At 39.2% G+C, this 22189-nt stretch overlaps 1 protein-coding gene across 3 annotated transcripts in view; it reads right to left on the reverse strand.

Annotated features, from left to right (window-relative positions):
• Positions 1–15905: 15905 nt before the first annotated feature.
• The window catches only part of SLC25A14 (solute carrier family 25 member 14), a 31980-nt gene continuing 25696 nt past the window's right edge, over positions 15906–22189 (reverse strand). For all 3 annotated transcript variants that reach the window (XM_044235570.1, XM_044235569.1, XM_044235571.1), the window contains 2 exons: positions 17304–17384; positions 15906–16350 (listed from right to left, as the gene is read on the reverse strand). In XM_044235570.1, coding sequence (XP_044091505.1) covers positions 16309–16350; positions 17304–17384 — 123 coding nt within the window. In that variant the 3' untranslated portion in view covers positions 15906–16308. The remainder of the gene's footprint in view (positions 16351–17303; positions 17385–22189) is intronic.

Genomic DNA, 22189 nt, shown 5'->3' on the forward strand with positions numbered 1-22189 from the left:
GATGGTAAGGGCAGGGAGTTTTCTAAGTGCCTGCTCCCTCCCCTCTCTGCACCCCAGCTAGGAAATCAGATGGAGCTAGGGGAATGAGTACTTGCTTCAGGCAGCTGGCCACCCCTCACCCCAGACTGAGAGGAACTGAGGTAGGGTGCTGACTTTTTTCTGTAATCCATTTCCTCATCTGCAAATCTCTATTCCTCCCAATCTTTCTTTCGCAATGACGCTGTTTCTCCTGTACAGGTATACTTACTTAACGAAATGTACTACTGAAATGATGTTAAAAAAATCAAATCCTAGTTTTGAATGCACTAGAGCAGCACTATCCTATAGAAATATCATGCAAGTAATATATCATTTTAAATGTTCAAGTAACTATATGTTAAAAAGGTAAAGAAAAAAAACTAGGCAAAATTTATGTTAATGTTTCATTTAACCCAATGTATCTAAAATATTTCAGTATGTAATTGATATAAAATTACTACACTGTGTTTTTCATGCTAAATCTCTGAATCTGATGTGTATTTTACCTTTACAGAACATCTCCAACCAAACTAGTCTGATTTCTAAAGCTCAGTAGTGACAGGCTAGTAGCTACCATAGCGGATAGCACAGTTCTAGAGAAACGAGGTGGTTACTATAGTGACTGATTATAATAAAGTGATTAGTCCTGCCCTCCCTGATGTGAATCAGACTTTTTAGGTGGTAAGTTTGCCTAACATGTAGGAACCTGAATTAGAATCTACAGCCGCTCTTCTTTTATACTTCATGGTGTTCAAAACATTGTTTCTTCGGAAATAGCCAATCTTGTGGTGATTTCTGCTACTACCCCTCCCAATGCACCACTTTTGTAACTGTGGTACCCTTCCCCTCAGTTGTTTCTTACTTGCTGATAACAATACTGAACCACCAATTCTGAGATACTCAAAGGGAAGAAAGAGGCAAAAGGGGTCAGTACGAAGAAAGGCACTGCTAAGCTCTCCACAGCTCGGACTCAATTTTCTCCTCTGAGCTTGACCTTCTTTTTTTTTTTTTAAGATTTTATTTAGTTATTTGACAGAGAAAGATCACAAGTAGACAGAGAGGCAGGCAGAGAGAGAGAGGGAAGCAAGCTCGCTGCTGAGCAGAGAGCCCGATGCGGGGCTCGATCCCAGGACCCTGAGATCATGACCTGAGCCGAAGGCAGCGGCTTAACCCACTGAGCCACCCAGGCGCCCCTGAGCTTGACCTTCTTAAATCCTCATTTTCCTAAGAAACTCAGTGGCACAGAAGGATGCCTCCAACATATCCCAGGAGACCAGCTGAGGAAGCAGTGTCTCCTCCTGCTTTCTGTGGGTATAGAAAATGACTGTTGGCAGCCAGAAATTATGTCCAAGCTCCCTCTAGGCAACCCTAGCAGCAGCAATTCAAGAGCAGAGTAGGGAAGAAACCTAGGAAATATCGTCAGTCTCCCTGAGCTTCCCTGTAACCCCTTCTTAATCTCCTGGTCTCCACATAGATTCCTAGAAAGTTTGCCTCTTAAGGCCCTCAACTAGATTATCTCCTAGAAAGCTGCTGAGTGGACAACCGAAGAAGGCAAGAAGAAACCAAGAGAGAATGGATTAAATCTGTCTGGGATTTGGTGCCAAAATAACCTTGGAAGGTTAACCCCTTGATATGTCTAAACTGATGGCCTGAGGATGCATTTGAATTCAGTGTGTACAGGTCAATGCCAAGAGGCCCAAGAAATTCATTTTTCATTTAAATCTGAAACTATAATGTTCGGAACGAGCACAAAATCTGGCCATCCTCCTCTCCGCAGGATGGCACCACACCATGATATCTTGCACTTGGGTTTTAATTCCCCTTCAGTCTTGGATTAACTCCCACCTGGCTACCCTCAGTTGTTTGGAGGTTAATGATCCTTCCTTTCCATTTCCACATTCCGGAAAATTCCCTTCTATTTTCACCCTCTATCTTCAGCACAAATGGCCGGCTGCTCACTGACCTATTCTAATACACACCAACTCTCCTTTGGTAGACATTTTTTTGCAGTTGCTCTGTTTACCACTCCGGCCCAGAGGAGGATCATATGTGCCTTCACCACAGCAGGCTTTATGCTCCTACAACTGGAGAACTTTTTGGCTTTCAAGTGGCTGATGCAACCCAATGCACTCTGAAGTGCTGAGCACCCAGCAAGTGTCATTTATGCCAGCAATAAGGCACTCTCTTGGGTTGGGTCAGGAGTTACTGGGAACTATGTAAAACACAAATAGCAACTGGGTTTGGGGACAAGATGGGAAGCTGGCTTCCTCCTTACTGGTGGTTCAAAGCTTAATTTCCTAGCCTTGCTGCAAAAGACTGATCTTGCCAAGGTAACACAAGCAACGTGGAATGGAAATTAGTTACAGGAGAAAGGCAGGAGCTGAGGGGAAGCTAGATGACTGCTGTGTTGTTAGGTTCAGTGTAAGAAACCGTGCTGTCCCTGGGAGGCAATATGTTGAGTAGAAAACTCACAGGCTTTAAAGTCCAATAGACCAGTGTTTAAATTATGATTCAGTTGTTTAAACTGTCAAAGCTACAGTTTCCTCATTTGCAAAACTGGGGTAATAATGCCTACCTTATATGGTTTTAGAAAGGATTAGCTTGGATAATGTATGGGAAAATGCCTAAACTACAGCAGATATTTAGTACTCAGAGAATGTTCTCTTCCTCATCCTTAAAAATCCTGAAGAATAAAAAAAATCCTGGAGAATAAAATATTCAGCTGACCAATTTAGGGAGTCTGTCCTATCTATAGATATTATGGCCTCCAGGACAAGGACACTTGGGCTCCAAACTGAATTCCTTAACTCCTGAATGTTTTTGATAATGAGTGATGAAAGAGGACTCCGGTTGAAAAAGACAAATAGCAAATGTAATACCTGAGCAGGATCAAGAAACAGCAGATACAAACAAGGCACTATTATCACACACTGGGGTTTAAGAGTAACTCTTGTTATGGACACAGTATTTAATAAGCCACCAAGAGCAGAGATACAGAACGCTATGCAATGCTCTTTGACACAGGCCCCAGCAGAGATAAAGGAATGTGTTGGGGAGAAAACATTTAGATTTCATTCATGCATTTGATATTGTCTCCTGGTGAACTTGCAAAGAAACCAGATCCTGTTTAGCAATTTGATCAAAATAGCCAAAAGATATTACAACCTTGAAGGATAGAATATAGGTCAATCAGTCTCATTTATAATTACCATAAAGAGCTTGTGAATTGGTTATAAAAACTGTGATATGACTAAGTTTTCTACTACTTCTCTGGATAGCTGACATTATGCACAGCACACCTGTTTCAGAGTACCACTCTCAAGAACATAAGAACGCACAACCCTCTGTTCGGGGGCATTTTGAGTGGTCTCACAAGAGTTATAGGCTGGTTGCCCTGATCTACCAAATGCTCCCACTTGTCTAAAAAGCCCATCTCTTTGAGTTGGCCTTAGGATATCTTCTCCCCATATGGAAAAGTATTTACTGATTCAAATGGAAAATGAACTCATGACTTTGATTTCATTCACACTTGCTCAGTCAGTGGCCAAACTGAATAGAAACAAATGAAAATAGCAGGCAGGAGATATATTTTAAGGGCACACACAGAATAAGAGGAAACATGGCATTGATAGCTAGGCAACAAGAGCAGCAATGGACCCAAGGCCAGACCACAATTCCATCCGCCACGTGCTTAATTTGTGACTCCTTCAGTACCTCCTATGCCATCCTTCAAACTGGTCTGAAATCTTCTCCTTTTAATTAACAAATCTTCATTTGTTATTTCTACAGTCATATAAACTTGTTAATGTTACCTGCAAGTGTCAACTGTTATTCATTCATTCACCTGTCCACCGGTCTACCTACTCTGCAAACATTTTTTAAGAGCTAGGTGCTAAAATTGCCCCAGCTTTGCTGGGATTTCTTTCAGAGATATGTAATATATGTATATATATGAGGTTCATTATTCCTTTTTGATTATAAAAATAATTTTCGTTCATTTCAGAAATTTTTAGAAAATACAGAAAATCATAAAGGTACCGATAACTGTACCATCTAGAGATGATCACCATTATTCTCTATGTGCTTTCTTCACTTAATGTTATATTGTGCAAATTTTCCTATGTAATTAACTTTTCTTCAAAATCATGACTTGTGGAGCCCCTGGGTGGTGCAGCTAGTTAAGCACCCAACTCTTGGTTTCAGCTCAGATCAAGATCTGAGAGTCTTGAAATTGAGCCCCGTGTTCCTCTTTGAGCTCAGAGAGGAGTTTCTCTCCCTTTGCCCCTCCTGATGTTCACTCTCTCTAAAATAAATAAATTTTTAAAAACCATGACTAGTAATGGTTGCATGTTATTTCAACATATGAGTATATAATATTCTAACCACTCCCCTATAGTTGTATATTTATTTCCAATATCTCACTGTTATAATACCACTATAAATACCTTTGTGTATAAATCTTTGACACATCTGTTTAATTTCTTAGGATAAATCCTACAAAGAAGTATTACTAGGTCAAGGAGCACTAAACATATATAAGAATTTTGATTCGTATTTTTGCTGGCACTTCTTAAAGTGTAAAGTTTGCCTAGGATATTTGCTAAGAGAAGTCAAGAGCGAGCCATGAATGAAAAGACCACACTGATATGAAGATCTCAAAGAAATAAACGTACATGGCTTCCTGAAGGCATATACCATACCAGAGAGTTAACCAGTTGCTGTTGTTGCTGCTTCTTTTTAACAAACAGAAGCTTACTGATCTGTCCTACTGCTAGAGTTAATCTGCACATTTAGAAATCTGGACTAGCGGGACACAGCAGTTGAAGAATAACTCTTAAACTGCATCATCAATATGACACTGTGTAGTATCCAGGTATCAATTTCAGTGTGCTTTCACTCTTCAAATTTTCTGAGTTAGTTGCTTTGTGCAACACCATAAAACGCTAAGTAGGCATGAGAATATGAAAACATAATCACATGGAGCCAGGAGAACCGTCGTGATGCACTTGAAGCCTTAAAGCCATAATTTTGCTGAGTTGCTGAAAGGGAAGATGTGCTCCACCTAATGGATCAACCCTGCAGTGTAAAGTGCATGAGCTTAACATGCTACTACCCAGCCATATGTTCATGGATTTACAAGCTGTTGAGACCATAATCAGCTGCTGGGCTCAAAGAGCCCTCTCAGGAGGAGTCCTAGAAACAACCAATGCAGCTGTTAAGGGTCTCAGAGTCTGTTGTTTTTTTTTTTTTTTTAAGATTTTATTTATTTATTTGACAGAGAAAGATCACAAGTAGGCAGAGAGGCAGGCAGAGAGAGAAAGAGAGAAAGAGAGGGAAGCAGGCTCCCCGCTGAGCAGAGAGCCCGATGTGGGACTCGATCCCAGGACCCTGAGATCATGACCTGAGCCGAAGGCAGCTGCTTAACCCACGGAGCCACCCAGGTGCCCCTCAGAGTCTGTTTTAATGTGCAAAGCAATTCCTGGTTCTTTAAAATGCCTCCTACACAATAGGGCAGGCAGGATCCATTTATTCCAGCACACTGGAGAGGACCAAAGTCATGTAAGACCAAGAGCCTGAGGAGGGTCTCTTTATTTGCTTAGGTTTATTTTTATTTGGTGCATGTTGCCCAAAAATCCGATTGAATCATATTTCCTATTTACTATAATAAATCCATTATTCAGTTCCATTTCTGTCTGGGTCATGTTGACATTAAGGCACTAAAAAACTGATAAACATGCTGAGGTAACAGTCGTTGGCCCAATAAAATGCCACACTGTCTTATAAAACTGTTCACCGTGCTTTTACCACTCATAATATTTTTGCACATTTGCCCACTGAGCCATTCAACAGATACTAAAGCACTTTCTATAGAAAAGCAAACTGGTGTCATGTCATCTCGGAAGTGGTTTAAAAAGTAAGACAACTGGGGAGCACCTGGGTGGCTCAAATAATTGAGCACCCAACTCTTCATTTTGGTAGTCACGAGATCAAGCCTTGCATTGGGCTCTGCACTGGGTGTGGAGCCTGTTTGAGAGTCTTTCTCTCCTTCTCCCTCTGCCTCCCACCCCCTTTACTGGCATGCTCTCTCTTTCTCTCTCTCTCTCAAAAATTTTAAAGAAGTCAGAAAACTAAACCAAGAAATTATATCCAAATGGTTATGAGGTTATTTCAAGTGTGGATTATTTCATAATCCAAAATTCCAACTACTACTTTAAGATTACCAGGTCCCTTAGTATTTTTTTAAGGTTTTATTTTTATTTATTTGACACAGAGAGAGCACAAGTAGGGGGAGTGTCAGAGGGAGAAGGAGAAGCAGGCTCCCTGCTGAGCAGGGAACCTAATGCAGGAACCTGGGCCGAAGGCAGACGTTTAAGTGACTGAGCCACCCAAGAGCCCCTCTCTTACTCATCTTAAACAATGATGCATTAAATTGTTTTTCTTATTTGCTAAATAAATAGGAAAGACAAGGATGCAAAAAGAGTGTCTACAGTGACTTTGGCTCAGCCCAAAATACAACTGAATTCTGACACTGAGGAAGTTATTAGAGGAAAAAAAAAATCCTCTAGTGAAATCTCAGGAATTAATACGGAGTAGTTACTATGAGAAGATATTTGTTTTTTAAAAAAGCAATTTTATGACTTTAACTTACATGCAATATCCTGAAGATGCTGGGCTAGCAAAAAATATTACCCCTTAAGTGATATACTTTAGTAAATAGAAAATAAGTATTTATAATCAGGTTTTCGGTAAGTTTAATAATTCCTCCCATAAATCTGTTTATAAGCCTAACACCACACTTGTTTGCATTAGAGAAGAGAGGGTGAGAAGTCTAGCCCCATGTGCAAATTGTTCCATTCCAAACTAGTGAAATCTGTATCAATAATTATAAGTTCTTCAATCAACAGTACAACATACAACAAAAACATGTTCCTGTGTGTATGGTGAACTGTGCTTAGACTGGAGAAAGAAGGGGTGGGTTCACAAGGAAGGAAGTTGTAGAGAAGAAAGGCCAAGAGAGAAAAGAGAGGGAAGTAGAAAGTAGAGAATAAGAGGAAAATTACATAATTGCAGTTACAGGTCTCCAAGAAAATAATTTAAAGCCAGTGTTACAATGAAGTGTCAAAGAGTGACCCACCACAACAACTACTGACCTTCTTTCTCCCAGGGTGCTATAAAGATAGGGGCATTAATGAAATCAATATTTTTTACTGCTCACCTTCCATAAACTTTAAGTGACCCTGGACTAGGCTGAATCGGTACACCTCTAGCATAGTGACTACAAGCATGGCTCATGAGCCAGACTGCCCAGGTTAGGATCCTGGGTCTGTCATTTCCTAGGAACAAAGTATTCTACCTTTCTGTACCTCCGTTTCTCATCTAAAAATAAGAATAGTATCTACCTCCTGGAGTGTCTGAAAGAATGTAAACAGTTTTATAAACATGATACACTTAGAACAGTATCTGACATAATAAAAGCCATATAAGTATTAGCTATTATCATCTGAGTTGCCTCATGCTTTAGCCTCTCAAAAGAAAGGGAAAAAATTTGAAAGTTTTTCATCTTTCAGCTTACAGATTTTGCCCATCATTTTCTCTCTTCAAACCTGGGGTCAGAAATGTCAGTGGTTTGATCTTCAGGTTGCTGGTAACACAATGGATTTGCTCATTCTAAAGGAAAATACCCACGTGATCCTCTGGAGTTAATATGAATAAATCTTTATTTTGTTACCAAACAGCTTCATTGAAATTCCTCACTGGCCATCCTAATCAAGCTAAACCACATGCTAGGTTTTTAAAAAATTTTATTGAGATGTAATTTACATACCATAAAGATCACCTGTTCAAAGCGTACAATTCAATGTTTCCTAGTATATTTAGAGTTGTGCAACCATCAACCATAATCTAATATTAGATCATTGCATCCCAAAATGAAACCTTGTACCCATTGTCATCCTCCCCAATTCTCCCAGCCCTAGGCAATCACTAATTTACTTTCTATCTTTATAAATTTGCCTGTTCTGGACATTCTATTTAAAACTGGGATCATCCCCGATATGAGGAAGTAGAGATGCAATGTGGGGAGTTTAGGGGGTAGGAAAACAATAAATGAAACAAGATGGGATCAGGAGGGAGACAAACCATAAGATACTCTTAATCTCACAAAACAAACTGAGGGTTGTTGGGAGTGGGGGGGAGCGGGGTAGGGAGAGGGTGGTGGGGTTATGGACATTGGGAGGGTATGTGCTATGGTGAGTGCTGTGAAGTGTGTAAATCTGATGATTCACAGACCTGTATCCCTGGGGCTAATAATACATTATATGTTTATTTAAAAATTTTAAAAATTATTTTAAAAAACCAAACTGGAATTGTACAGGAGTAGCTCAGTTGGTTAAGTGTCTGCCTTTGGCTCAGGTTGTGATCCCCGGGTCTGAGGACTGAGCTCTGCATTGGGTTCCCTGCTCAGTGGGGAATCTACTTCTCCCTCTCCTTCTGCTCCTCCCCATTCCCCACCATGGGCTCTGTCTCTCTAATAAATAAAATCTTTAAAAATAAATAAAACGGGGATCATACAACAGGTGGAGTTTCGTGTCTGACTTCTTGCATTTAACATGTTTTCAAGGTTCTGTCATGTTGTAGCAATGTGTCAGCCCTTCATACACCTCTTTACTGCTGAATATGCCATTGTATGGATATACCACATTTTGTTTATCCATTCATCAGTTGATAGATGTTTGGGTTGTTTCCATCTTTACATTATTATGAAAAATGCTGCAATGAACATGTACATGTATCTGAGTCCCTGTTTTCAATTCTTTTGGGTACAGAATTACTGGGTCTAATGGTAACCTATGTCTAACTTGAGGATGTGCCCAACTGTCTTCCAAAAGGGCTATGCCATTTTATAACCTCTCCTGCAATGTACGAGGTTCCAATTTCTTCACATCCTCGCCAACTCCTGTTATTGTCTGGCTTTCTTTTTGATATGTTGGGCTTTTTACCTAGGAAAAGCATTATTTCTCCTTCAAATTAGGGGTGCCTGCTCATCTTTGTGCTACACTCTTTCATTCTAGCATTTTTGAAAAAATAATTTGTTTTTTATTGATTTTAAAGACTATTTATTTATTATTATTATTTTTTTGAGAGAGACCATGAGCAGGAAGGGAAAAGCAGAGAAAGGAAGAGAAGCAGACTCTCTGCTGAGCAGGGAGCCCGATGTAGGACTCCATCCCAGGGATCATGACCTGAGCCAAAGGTAGACAGTTAACCAACTGAGCCACCCAGGTGCCCCAGTAGACTTTGGTTTTTTGGTTTTTTTTTTAAGATTTTATTGATTTATTTGACAGACAGAAATCACAAGTAGGCAGAGAGGCAGGGAGAGAGGGTTGGGGGAGGCAGGCTCCCCACCGAGCAGAAAACCTGACGCAGGGCTCAATCTGAAAACTGAAACTGTTCTAAAAAAACAAAGTCTTGGGGTGCCTGGGTGGCTCAGTAGGTTAAAGCCACTGCCTTCGGCTCTGGTCATGATCTCAGGGTCCTGGGATCAAGCCCTGCATCAGGCTCTCTGCTCAGCAGGAGCCCGCTTCCCTCTCTCTCTGCCTGCCTCTCTGCGTACTTGTGATCTCACTCTCTGTCAAATAAATCAATAAAATCTTTTTTTAAAAAAAGGAAGAGTTTCAGGTTTACACATAAATTGAACTGACAGTACAAAGAGTTTGTCTTATTTTGTTTTTTGAAAAAGGGTTTTCATCCAGTCCTTAGTCCCTTTAAAGACTGTTTCCTTGTACTCACTAACTCAAATATTTCCCTTATCAGTCTACCTTCAAAAGACACTGGTGGGTCTTTTTCACACCTGTTACATCCCTAAAAAGTTATTTTTCAATCAAAAATGGCAATTCAAATATACAATGGGGAGCTGTTACTTAAAGGAAGCCTATGGTGAATATTTTTGTGAAACACTGAATTCTTCATACATGTAAAATAATCCCCTTCAAATGCTCTTAGTAACTGTTAGACCCTTAATAACTCTGAGGCACCCTTACTGTAGTACCCTGTTTCATTATAGTTTCACTGTAGTCTTCAGTCAAAATACTCTATTCATCATACTTGTTAACTGAACAGATACTGCATTAATCCATGACTAAGAATAGGATAGGATAATACACCTAAAATAAAAATAACAAATCAAGTTCTTCAATTTGAATTACCTACCTGAGATTATGACTACTATAAAGGCATCAATCTTTAAAGCTTTGGTAATTTGGATAAAGAGATCATCAGCTGCAAACTTTTTCTTCAAATTTTACATTGAAAATAATTGGCCCTTCCTGCCCCTTTACTTGTTCTCTACCATGAAAATACTGTTTTTTTTAATATACTTCAGACTGGTTGTTAGTCATCACCAGTGTCCTCTGTGATGTCCTCCCCAAACTGTTTTATGCTAGACCGGCCCACGTTCAGTTCTTGGACCTCTTCTCTTGCTACTGACACTCTCTTGGTGATTTCATTATCATGAAAGCACCACCTATATGCTGATGATTTCCAAATGTACATCCCTGGCCCATACCTCTCCCCTGAACTCCACAATTCAATGTTTCACTGCCTACTCCACATCTGTATTAAAATCTAGTAGGCACTTCAAACTTAACATGTACAAGACAAAATTAGTACTTTTCTGACCAAAGCAAAAACAACCTGTTTCTTCCAGAGCCTTCTCCGTCTTTACAGCAATACTGCCCTTCTAGGGGCACCTGGGTGGCTCAGTCAGTTGGGTGTCTGCCCTCGGCTCAGGTCATGATCCCAGGGTCCTAAGATGGAGTCCTGCACTGGACTTCTTGCTCAGTAGGGAGCTTGCTTCTCCCTCCCCCTGCTTGTGCTGTCAAATAAATAAATAAAATATTTTTTTAAAAAATACTGCCCTTCTAGAGACCCAGGCCTTGGAGTAATCCTTACCACTGCTCACTTTCTCTCTTACAACCCGTGTCCCATGCCCTAGTGGGTCATTATTTGCTCTTCTCCAAAATATATGAATTTCAACCACTTCTCACAGCCTCCACTTTTGCTACCCTCATCCAAGACACCATTACTTCTTGCATGAGTCATCAGACTCTCTGTAGACTATCACCTCAGAGCCTGTGTATTTGCCTTAACCCTAGATTGGCTCCTTTTCTCACCCCCTCTATAGACTTAAATTTGGCTTTCTCTGTATGTGACCTTGCCCAATATTCCTCCTCCCTTGCTTCATTTTTCTATAAATGATTTATCACCATCCAATAAACTATATATTTTACTCATTAATCTTTCTGTTATGTCTCCCTTCTGTACACAATAAGCTCTATGAGGCAGGGATATATGTTTAATGAATGAGCAGATAATCACTGAAAAAGATTAGGTATATTAGGGCACCTGGGTGGCTCAGTGGGTTAAGTATCCAACCCTTGATCTCAGCTAAGGTCTTGATCTCAGGGTCATGAGTTCCAGCCCTGTGTTGGGCTCCCCACTGGGTAGTGGAGCCTACTTTACTATATAAAATAACAATAACAATAATAAATAAAAGATTAGGTGCATCTCCCTCCCCAAACACCTCTATTTACCCTTAATAACCTACTCTTTGGGGCGCCTGGGTGGCTCAGTGGGTTAAAGCCTCTGCCTTCGGCTCAGGTCATGATCTCAGGGTCCTGGGATCAAGTCCCACATCGGGTTCTCTGCTCAGCAGAAAGCCTGCTCCTCCTCTCTCTCTGCCTGTCTCTCTGCCTACTTGTGATCTCTGTCTGTCAAATAAATAAAATCTTAAAAAAATAACCTACTCTTTATCATCCCATCCTTATCTAGTAATTCAAAACGTCATTTCATTCCATTTAAATCCCACAGTATTTGTTTAATTTTTGCCATGTTTTGGGCATTTTATCAGATCTTTTCATACAGATAAATTCATTTTTTCATTTAACAAATATTTACCAAATATGTATAACAGTGCTAGTCATGGAGAACACAGCAATAAACAAAACCAGCAGAATCCCTATTTATTTTTTTATTTTATTTTTTTCAGTGTTCCAGGATTGTTTATGCACCACACCCAGTGCTCCATGCAATACATGCCTTCCTTAATACCCACCACCAGGCTTGCCCATCCCCCCACTCCCCTCCCTTCCAAAACCCTCAGTTTGTTTCTCAGAGTCCACAGTCTCTCATGCTGCATCTCCCCCTCTGATTTCCACCAATTCACTTTTCCTTTCCTTCTAGAGAAGGAAAGTATCCCTATTTTAATGGAGCTTATAGACTAATGGGAGATGCTGATATTAAATAATAACTCAAATAATAGTATGTAGTTATAAATATGTGATATAAGAAATTATAAAGAAGAAAGTTATTTAGATTGGTAGACAGAAAATCAATGTAAGGTTTTCCCACAGGAATAACATTTAAGCTGAGGTAAATAGAAAACCAATTTCCAATATACCTTTCAGTCTATACCCTTGTGAAAAAATGGCTTCCATTTTGCTCATCTATTCAGGAATGAGTAGAGTATCTGACCAGTATGGTAGTCTTAAAAAGTATATATACGCAATGGAATATTATTCAGCCATAAAAAAGAATGAAATTTTTCCATTTGCAACAACATGGACGGAGCTAGAAAGTATAATGCCAAGTGAAATCAGTCAGTCAGAGAAAGACAAACACCATATGATTCCACTCGTATGTGAAATTTAAGAAACTAAACAAATGAACAAAATAAAAAACAAAGAGACAAACCAAGGAACTGACTCTTAACTAGAGAACATACCGATGGTTACCAGAGGGGAGGTGGCGGAATGGGTGGATTAGGTGAAGGGGGGTAAGAGTACACTTATCATATGAGTAATGAGGAATGTATAGAATTGCTGAGTTACTGTATTGTACACCCAAAACTAATATAACACTATATGTCAACTCTCCTGAAATTAAAGTTAAAAACTTTTTAAAGTGACAATTGACAGAGGAAAAAATAACAACAATGAGATACCACTACCCACCTATAAAAAATGGTCAAAATCAAAAACACTGACACCACCAAAAGCTGGCAAGGATGTGGAGAAAGAGGAACTCTCGTTCATTGTTGGTGGGAATGCAAAATAGTACAGCTACTATTGGAAGACAGTTTGGCAGTTTCTTACAAAACTAAACTTAACTCTTATAATACCATCCAGCAATTGTACTCCTTGGTTTTTACCCAAATGACTGATACTTGTATCCACACAAAAACTTGCACATGAATATTTATTTATAGCAGCTTTGTTCATAATTGCCAAAACTTGGAAGCAACCAAGACATGTTTTAGTAGGTAAATGGATAAATACACTGTGGTACCTCCAAAAGAAAAGAAAAAGAAAATGAACTATCAAGCCATGAAAAGACATGGCATGAAAAGACAAAAACTTAAGTGCATATTACTGAGTGAAAAAGCCAATCTGAAAAGGCTACATACCAACTGTATGACACTCTGGAAAAGGCAAAAACATAGAGATAATAAAAGGATCCGTGGACCACAGGGGTTAGGGGGGAGGGAAGGATGAATAGGCAGAGCACAGAGGACTTTTTGGGCAGTGAAATGATTCTGTATGATACTATAATGGTGGAAATATGTCATATGTTTGTCAAAACCCACAGAATGCACAACCCCAAGAGTGAATCCTAATGTACATGATGGTTTTGGGGTGATAATAACATGCATTGTAGATTCGCTAACTGTAATAAATGAATCACTCTGGTGATGAATTTCAATGGGGGGAAGCTGTGCATTATGTAGGGGTAAGGGTACACAGGAAATCTCTGTACCTTCCACACAATTTTGCTGTGAACCTGAGACTTCTCTTAAAAAATAAAGTCTATTAAAATTATTTTTAAAAAGGTAGTTTTAGACTGACAGTTAAGAAAGCACTATGGAGCGGTAGAATGAAACAGAAGAAATCTGAGAAGTGTGCTGGTCTCAATCTGCCACAACCCAGTTGTGTGACTTAGGACAAATTGTCTTCATTTTTGTGGACCATATTTTATCTATCTGTACATAAAAAGGAGTAGTTTCAGTGGGTCTTAACCTTTTTTGGGCTGCTCCCCTCTAGGCTACCCTCCACAATAGGGTTATCTTCCTAAAAATTAAAGGTTGGTTATATTATTCCCCTATTTTAAACTTTGCCTATCCTTCAACTCCAGGATAAAAAAGTCAAACTCTTTACTAGTGCATATACAGATCCCTCATAATCTGACCCTTTTGGTCACACTATTCGTGTTTCATTTCATGCCAGCCCACAGTTCTGTACAAGTTCCCAAAGTGTAGTCCAAAGACTACCTGTATCAAGTACTTTTGATGAAAGCAAATGCCTTTGCGCCAAATAAGGTTAGGATCTCAGGCAATGGAATGTAAAAATCTACATTTTCACAAGATCTCCAGAAGATTCTGCCTCATGCAGCATTTGAAAACCACTGCTCTACATTTTAGCTACACTGAACTTTCCCCTATTTCCCCACCTGAAATGTCCTTCCCTGCCTTATCCACATGGAAACATCTGCTATTTACCTCAAATGCCATCTCTGCTATGAAGCCTTAGGCCAATCCCCTAGGTAACTGGCTGCTCCCTTCTCTGTTTCTAGCACTTTGTTCATCTTTCACATAGTACTCAGTACCCCCTACAATTATCTACTTACATATCTCTTTCTCCTATAATGCAAGCTTGAAAACAGAGACTATCTCTTAACTTACTTTTATATTGTCAGCAACTAGGACACACAATAAATGTTTGTTGAACGAATCAATGAATGGATAAAGATGAAGAGCTAAACTAGTCATTCCACAAATACTTTTTAATTTTTTAATTTAAATTTAATTAATTAACATACAGTGCATTACCAGTTTCAGAGGTAGAGTTCAGCGATTCAGCAGTCTTATATAATACCCAGCGCTCACAACATCACACGTCCTCCCCAATGTCCACTACCCAGCTACCCCATCCAGCAGCCCTCCTCTACAGCAACCCTGTTTGTTTCCTATGATTTTTAAAATTTTTAAAATTTTTTAATTTAAATTCAGTTAGCCAACATATAGTACATTAGACTCAGATGTAGTGTTCAGTAATTTGTCAGTTGCATGTAACACCCAGTGCTCATCCTATCACATACCCTCCTTAATGCCCATCACCCAATTACCCCATTCCCTACCACCTCCCCTCCAACAACTCTCAGTTTGTTTCCTAGAGTTAAGAGTCTCTCATGGCTTGTCTCCCTCTCTGATGACTTCCCATTCAGTTTTCCCCCCTCTTATCCTATGGTCCTCTGCATTTCTTATATTCTACCTATGAGTATGTTTCCTATGATTAAGAGTTTCTTATGGTTTCTCTCCCTCTATGATTTCACCTTTATTTTTCCCTCCCTTTCCCTATGATCCTCTGTTGTGTTTCTTAAATTCCACATATGAGTGAGATCATATGATAATTATCTCTGACTGACTTATTTCATTTAGCATAATAACCAATACCATCTAGCTCCATCCACAAATATTTGAATGCATACAATGTGCTAGACACTGTTCTAGTACAAGAAAGTAGCCAAAAGTTTTTGCCTATAAGAAAAATAGAACCTTGCATACAAGGTTCTATTTTAAGCCTCTTTTTACACTTTATCTGTAGGAACTTCTAAATGAGCCACTTTATTCATGCTTAGAAAAGAACCATTTACCAAATGTTTATAAGTAAGTAGCATTACAACAAGTGACAGTGGGAAAACACGATGGACTTTGTCCATAAATGTGCTTAAAGAGTCCAGACTCAATTTCATAGTAACCTTTAACAATTTCCAGAGAATGTAACTTAAATAGCTGGCAAAGGAGAAAGAAGTAAATGAAAACAAAGCCAAAGTGATTCTGCCAATAAATACTTTAATGAGAACCGAGGTCTGAAACATACATAGCAGTAACTGCCCTGGCCTATGCCTTCTGCTATAGCCCAAGTCTGGGGCTAACCAACTACATTTAACCAACATTTGAAAAGAAGGCCATGTTGAATGTCATCCATCAGTATCCATCTTCACAGAAGATACCAATCTGGGGCCAGAGTCTCAATGTTAACACTTCCTCTCAGGGAAAAGTTAACATGGTAACACAAACACATGAACAATTCTGAACCATCCTATAGTTCTTCCACCAGGAGGTTCCTAGGAGACCAGTGGTTCAGTAAACACAACTTTGTCAAAATACATTAGAACACAGAAAAAGGGAAAAGAGTAGAAAGGCTGGCAGGGCTTGGCTCACATTTAATTCAGTCCTTAGATCTGAAGCCTCTTGAGCTGCTCGTATGTAATAAAAAACTGAAGAGTAAGTCATGGAAGATCACTGGGTTGATAATGAAAACCTAAGTTCTAAAATTGTATATTACATTCTCTTACATTGAGGTATTTAGTCTGTGCTTTTTTGAGTTGCACTTGCTTAAGTCTTTTTAAAAACAATACCTGGCAAATCAAGAAGGTGCTGAGTTTCTACCATGTCCCAATTATGATTTAGCATGTAGCAATAAAAACAGATAAAAACTAACATACTTATCATCTTCAGGGGCAAACAGGCCACACACACAAACATACACACACACACCACCACCACCACCACCACCACCAACCCGAAGAACATTAATGGCAACCTATAATTCAATGCTAAGAGTAACTGTTACAGACTTTAGGTGATTAGATCAATCCCAAGGAGGGAGAAGAGATACTATCTCCCTCAACCTACAGTCTCCACAACAGCAAGGAACTACTTTTCAACCCTGCAATACTCACTGCTATACACACAAACTACACACAATATCCAATTCACCTCTCTGCACAAAAGAGGCACTCAAACACAACTACAGAAAGGAGATCCACGCATGAGTAAAAGAGCCCTGCTGGTTTGGATTCCTTCACTCTAAGAGTGTTTTCTGTCTTATTATTTCCCCAGTTATTTTGGTCCCATAGTTAGGAGTACGAAATATGGACCACCTCAGCATGTACTTTCCTTGGGAAAATCCCAACAGGGCTTCCAAAAACTTAACCCCCTTCCAGATTTGGTTGTATGTGTTTTGTTTTAAAGAGGAAATTTTGGTACATCTTTTCTGCTGCCTTTAGTTTGTACTGGACTCCAGCTGAAAGCCATTTCTCTACTTAGTTCCACCCTCAATGGCCATCATTAGAAAGCCTGAGCTTCTCACTTGACTAAAGGTGTCAATAATCAAATTTACCTGGGAACGTGAAGCATCTGCTGTCATTCTCATATTCTAAAAGGATACAATGATGTTCCAGGGTCCAAGTCGAAGCCAGTTTGGCCAAAATCCTTTATAGAGTGCAAAAAATCCCTCGTGTTTCCACATCTGAGGGATATAATAAAAAGTAGAGTGAATTCCCCTATTTACATCTGATGATTACTTTTATTTTAGTATTCCCTTTCCATGTCCCTCTCCAACAACTTATAGCTCCATGAATGCTGTTTTTCTAAAGACATACATTTTGAATTCATATATACTCTAAATCTACCTACTCATTCAACAAAGATTTAAGCACCTTCCAAATACAAGGTCCTCTTTCTTGATGTTTACTATATACTCTTCTCTGGTTTGCTATCATTACTATTTTAGCAATATTATTACTATTACTATTATTATTATTATTACTATTATAGTAAACCAGAGAAGTACCTGTGGTAGCCAGCCTCCAAGATGACTCCAGTGGAAACCACCACCAGTTATTCACACCCCTGTGCTCCCCCTCCCACAACATCCCAGGAGAGGTCTGTGTCACCAAGAGAATACAGCAGTAGTCTGTCACCTCCATGTTGTGTTGTAAAAAAGATGTTGCATATCGAAAAGCCTTCTGCTTCTTTTTCTCTCTTAAATTGTTCACAGTAGAGAAAGCCATGAGGAGAGGCCCAAATGGTGAAAAAATAAGGCTTCCTGCTAATAGCCACATGGGATCTCTGAAGCAGATATCCCAGCTTCAGATGGCTGCAGCCCTAGCTTGACATCTGACTACCATCTCATGAGAGAATCTAAGCTGAAATCACTGAGCTAGGTTGCTTCTGAATTCCTGACCCACAGAACTGTGAGATAATAAGTGTTTATTATTTTAAGGCACCCACTTTTGGAGTGATATAGTATACAGGAAGAGAGAACTTATACAGCCCCTGACCTCATGGAGTGCACAGTCTAGCAGAGCTGAAAAACAAATACACAGATTGATGTATATTATATTCAGAAATGATAACTGCTAGTAGGAAAACGGAGGTAGGGTAAGGGAATAGGGAGGTGGGCAAGTCACTATCCTTCGGTTTCATCAGAAACATGGACCACCTCATGTAAATGCTTTCAGGATTACATGAGGAACAATGCGAGTTGCTTTGACTTTAGGTTTCCTGTTTTATACAGTGGGAAGCCCTACACATACCCACTGAGCGGTTGTTAAAATTAAATGACAAATTACAATAGCCAAACTATGGAAAGAACCTAGATGTCCATGAACAAATGAATGGATAAAGAAGATGTGGTATATATACACAATGGAATACTATGCAGCCATCAAAAGAAATGAAATCTTGCCATTTGCGACAACATGGATGGAACTAGAGCGTATCATGCTTAGTGAAATAAGTCAAGCAGAGAAAGACAACTATCATATGATCTCCCTGATATGAGGAAGTGGTGATGCAACATGGGGGCTTAAGTGGGTAGGAGAAGAATAAATGAAACAAGATGGGATTGGGAGGGAGACATACCATAAGTGACTCTTAATCTCACAAAACAAACTGAGGGTTGCTGGGGGGAGGGGGGTTGGGAGAAGGGGGGTGGGGTTATAGACATTGGGGAGGGTATGTGCTTTGGTGAGTGCTGTGAAGTGTGTAAACCTGGCGATTCACAGACCTGTACCCCTGGGGATAAAAATATATGTGTATAAAAAGTAAAAAATTAAAAAAAATTAAATGACAAATTATGCACATCAAAGGTCATAAACTGGTGGTTTATTCAGCCAACAGAAACAGTTCCTATTTAGTGGACAATTCTGAAATATCTATTAAGTAACTCCCATATGTTAGGCACTATGTCATTAACATGTCTTTCTGCCCTTCCACTGGTGAAGTAAAATCTACCACTATACTAAGAAATGGATATATTTGGATAAGACAATAATATGAGAATCCAAACTTATAAATATCCCCTATCTCATCCTATAGATTAAGAATACTCAAGGGGCGCCTGGGTGGCTCAGTGGATTAAGCCGCTGCCTTCGGCTCGGGTCATGATCCCAGGGTCCTGGGATCAAGCCCCGCATCGGGCTCTCTGCTCTGTGGGAAGCCTGCTTCCTCCTCTCTCTCTGCCTGCCTCTCGCCAACTTCTGGTCTCTGTCAAATAAATAAAATAAATCTTAAAAAAAAAAAGAATACTCAAGATAATCATCTTTATTAACCACTTTCTTGAGCCAACAGTAAGAGAATAAGGGCACTTTTGATAGAAACAGAGTGGTAATATGCCTCCCCCCAATGGATTACCAGCAAATGCTGAAGGTCTTAGACCAAAATTAACATTGGAAATTGTCAAATTCAGTCAAAATAAAGCCCAGATGAAGATAACCTAGAATTAGACTACTAAAATGGCAAGGGACCTTAGAGATACAATCCAATATAATAAATATAATTAATTTATATAATAAATAGTGTCACTTTCCTGCCTGATGCTCTCCAATGGCTTCCCTGTGGATTTCATTCTAATTGTACATTTTCTTTGATGACCTGTAGCATCCTACATGATTCAGCCTCTGCCAGTCTCTCCAGTTTCATTTCTTGCTCCTCTCTCTTTCATTTACCACACTCAGCCACACCAGCCTTCTTTTTAACCCTTTACCACACTCAGACACACAGGCCTTCTTTTTAACCCTTGAATATATCCAGTTCATTCCCAACTCAGGGCCTTTGTACCTGTTCCCTATTTATGAAATGTTTCTCTCTCTGATTTTCACGTGGCCACCTTCTTCTCATCATTCAGACCTCTGCTCAAATGTCACCTCCTCCCAGCCTTTTCCTGGCTAGCCTAGCTGAAGAAGTTCCCTACTGTCATTACCAAGTCACTGTGTCACGCTCTGTTAATGTCTTCATAGCATTTACTTCTTCCTGAAATTATATTATTATTTGTGTGTGTATTATCTATCTCCCTCAACTAGAATATGGTCCCCAGGACAAGAGCAACTACATTTGTCTTGTTCACCATTATATCCCTACCACCTAACACTGTCTACCACAAGAAAATTTCCGATAAATACCTAAATGAGTATTTGTTGAGTAAATGAACATACAAACTCAGTGAGGATCTCTAACACTCCCATGAGCCATACGAATCTTTAAAATGCTCCAAAACAGTGACCAACTCCTTTAGAACATTAGGACTGGAGGGTCCACTTTTGGGTTTCAGGCAGCTGTGTGAAAACAAACAAGAAATTCTGTAGATGACAGAGACAACAGACTACTTCGTAAAGTTTTGCATCCATTCAATAAGTAATTTGCTGGGGATAAAGTGATTAAGATGCACACAGCTCTGCCTTCATGGAACTTATTGTCTAGGGGACAGACAGACATTAAAAGCAATTACAATAAAATGTAACAAGTGTAAATAAATGTGATATAATCATACAATGGAGGATTATCCAGGCATAAAAAGGAAAAACACAATGATAAACACTACAACGTGAATGAACCTTGAAACATAGTAAGTGAAAGGAGCCAGTCAAAAAGGTCACATATCCTATTATTCCATTTATATGAGACATCCAAAATAGGCAAACCTACAGAGATACAAAGTAGATTGGTGGTATCTTAGGACTGGAAGGGAGGTGAAAGGGGGGGTGATAACTAAAGAGTACAAGGTTTCTTTTTGAATTCATGGAAATGTTCTAAAATCAACTGTGGTGATGATGGTCCCACATATCTGTGAATATACCAAAAGCCACTTTGCATAGGTAAATTTCATGATATGTAAATTAGTTCTCAAAAAAAGATGTCTTAAAAATATAATAAATGTTGACAGAGCAAGTACAAGAAACTATGTACACATAACTTAGTTCAACAGTCAGGGAAAGCCTTTATGAAAAAGTAATCTGATCTGAAGAATGAATAGGAGCTAGCCAAGTGAAAAGGATATTTAGGCTAGGGTGGAGGCATCTAACAAAGTATGTGGCATGGATGAAAACTTGGGAATGAAAGAAAGTCTACCAGTAGAAATTGTACAAGCCATCTGGAATGTAAACAAAGGTAGCAGCAATAAAGCTGTAGAAGGAAAAATGGGCCAAATCATATAGAGCCTTGAATCAACCAGAGGCCATTCAAGGGTGTTAAGATAGAGATGACAGGATAAGATTTGCTTCTGTTTGTTTCTATGTCAGAGATGAATGCATAACTCCATTCACTAGTGCTCTGGGACTCTTACTGATGAAAAAATAAAGCATTATGTGATTACATATAATGACAATATCGAACAATCATTAAAAACAATTTTAACAGCAAGTAAGTGAATGAGTGAGTAAATATAAGCAAAGGCCAATGCCAATATGAAAATATGTTTCTGCCAGTACAACACAACATGGTGGTTATAGTACAAACTTTGTAATCAAACAGACTCTGGTTTAAGTCCCAGATCTACCACTTATTAGGTATGTAATCTTGGGCAAACATTTAACCACTCTGCTTATTCATAAAAATGGAAAACCTATCTACTCCATAGGGTTGCTGTGAGTTAGAGGGTATACCAGTGTGGCACGTAATAAGCATTCACTAAATGCTACCTACTACTCTATTATTGTGCCTTATATCTATTCTTAACCAACCTGCTGAAAGAGTATTTTACACTTGTCTACTTACCCTTCATTCCTCTGTGTTTATGTGTCTCTATGAGAAGTGTTACGAAGGCTGGAACTTTTTGTTCACCCAAGCTGAACAGCACTTGGCACATATGACTTAAACATTTTTGTATTCAATGAATATTAAACACACTCTTCAATGCAATCTAGCTTTTTTGCAAACATCAACCTAACAACCTCCTCTAGAACATATTAAATCCAACAGATATTGTGTAGTCCTTATACTGGATCTCTCTGTTCCAGTTGGCATTAAATAAGTACTCATCTCTTCTTGAAACTC

Source organism: Neovison vison, chromosome X (assembly GCF_020171115.1).
Source record: "Neovison vison isolate M4711 chromosome X, ASM_NN_V1, whole genome shotgun sequence".
Classification (NCBI taxonomy): Eukaryota; Metazoa; Chordata; class Mammalia; order Carnivora; family Mustelidae; genus Neogale; species Neogale vison.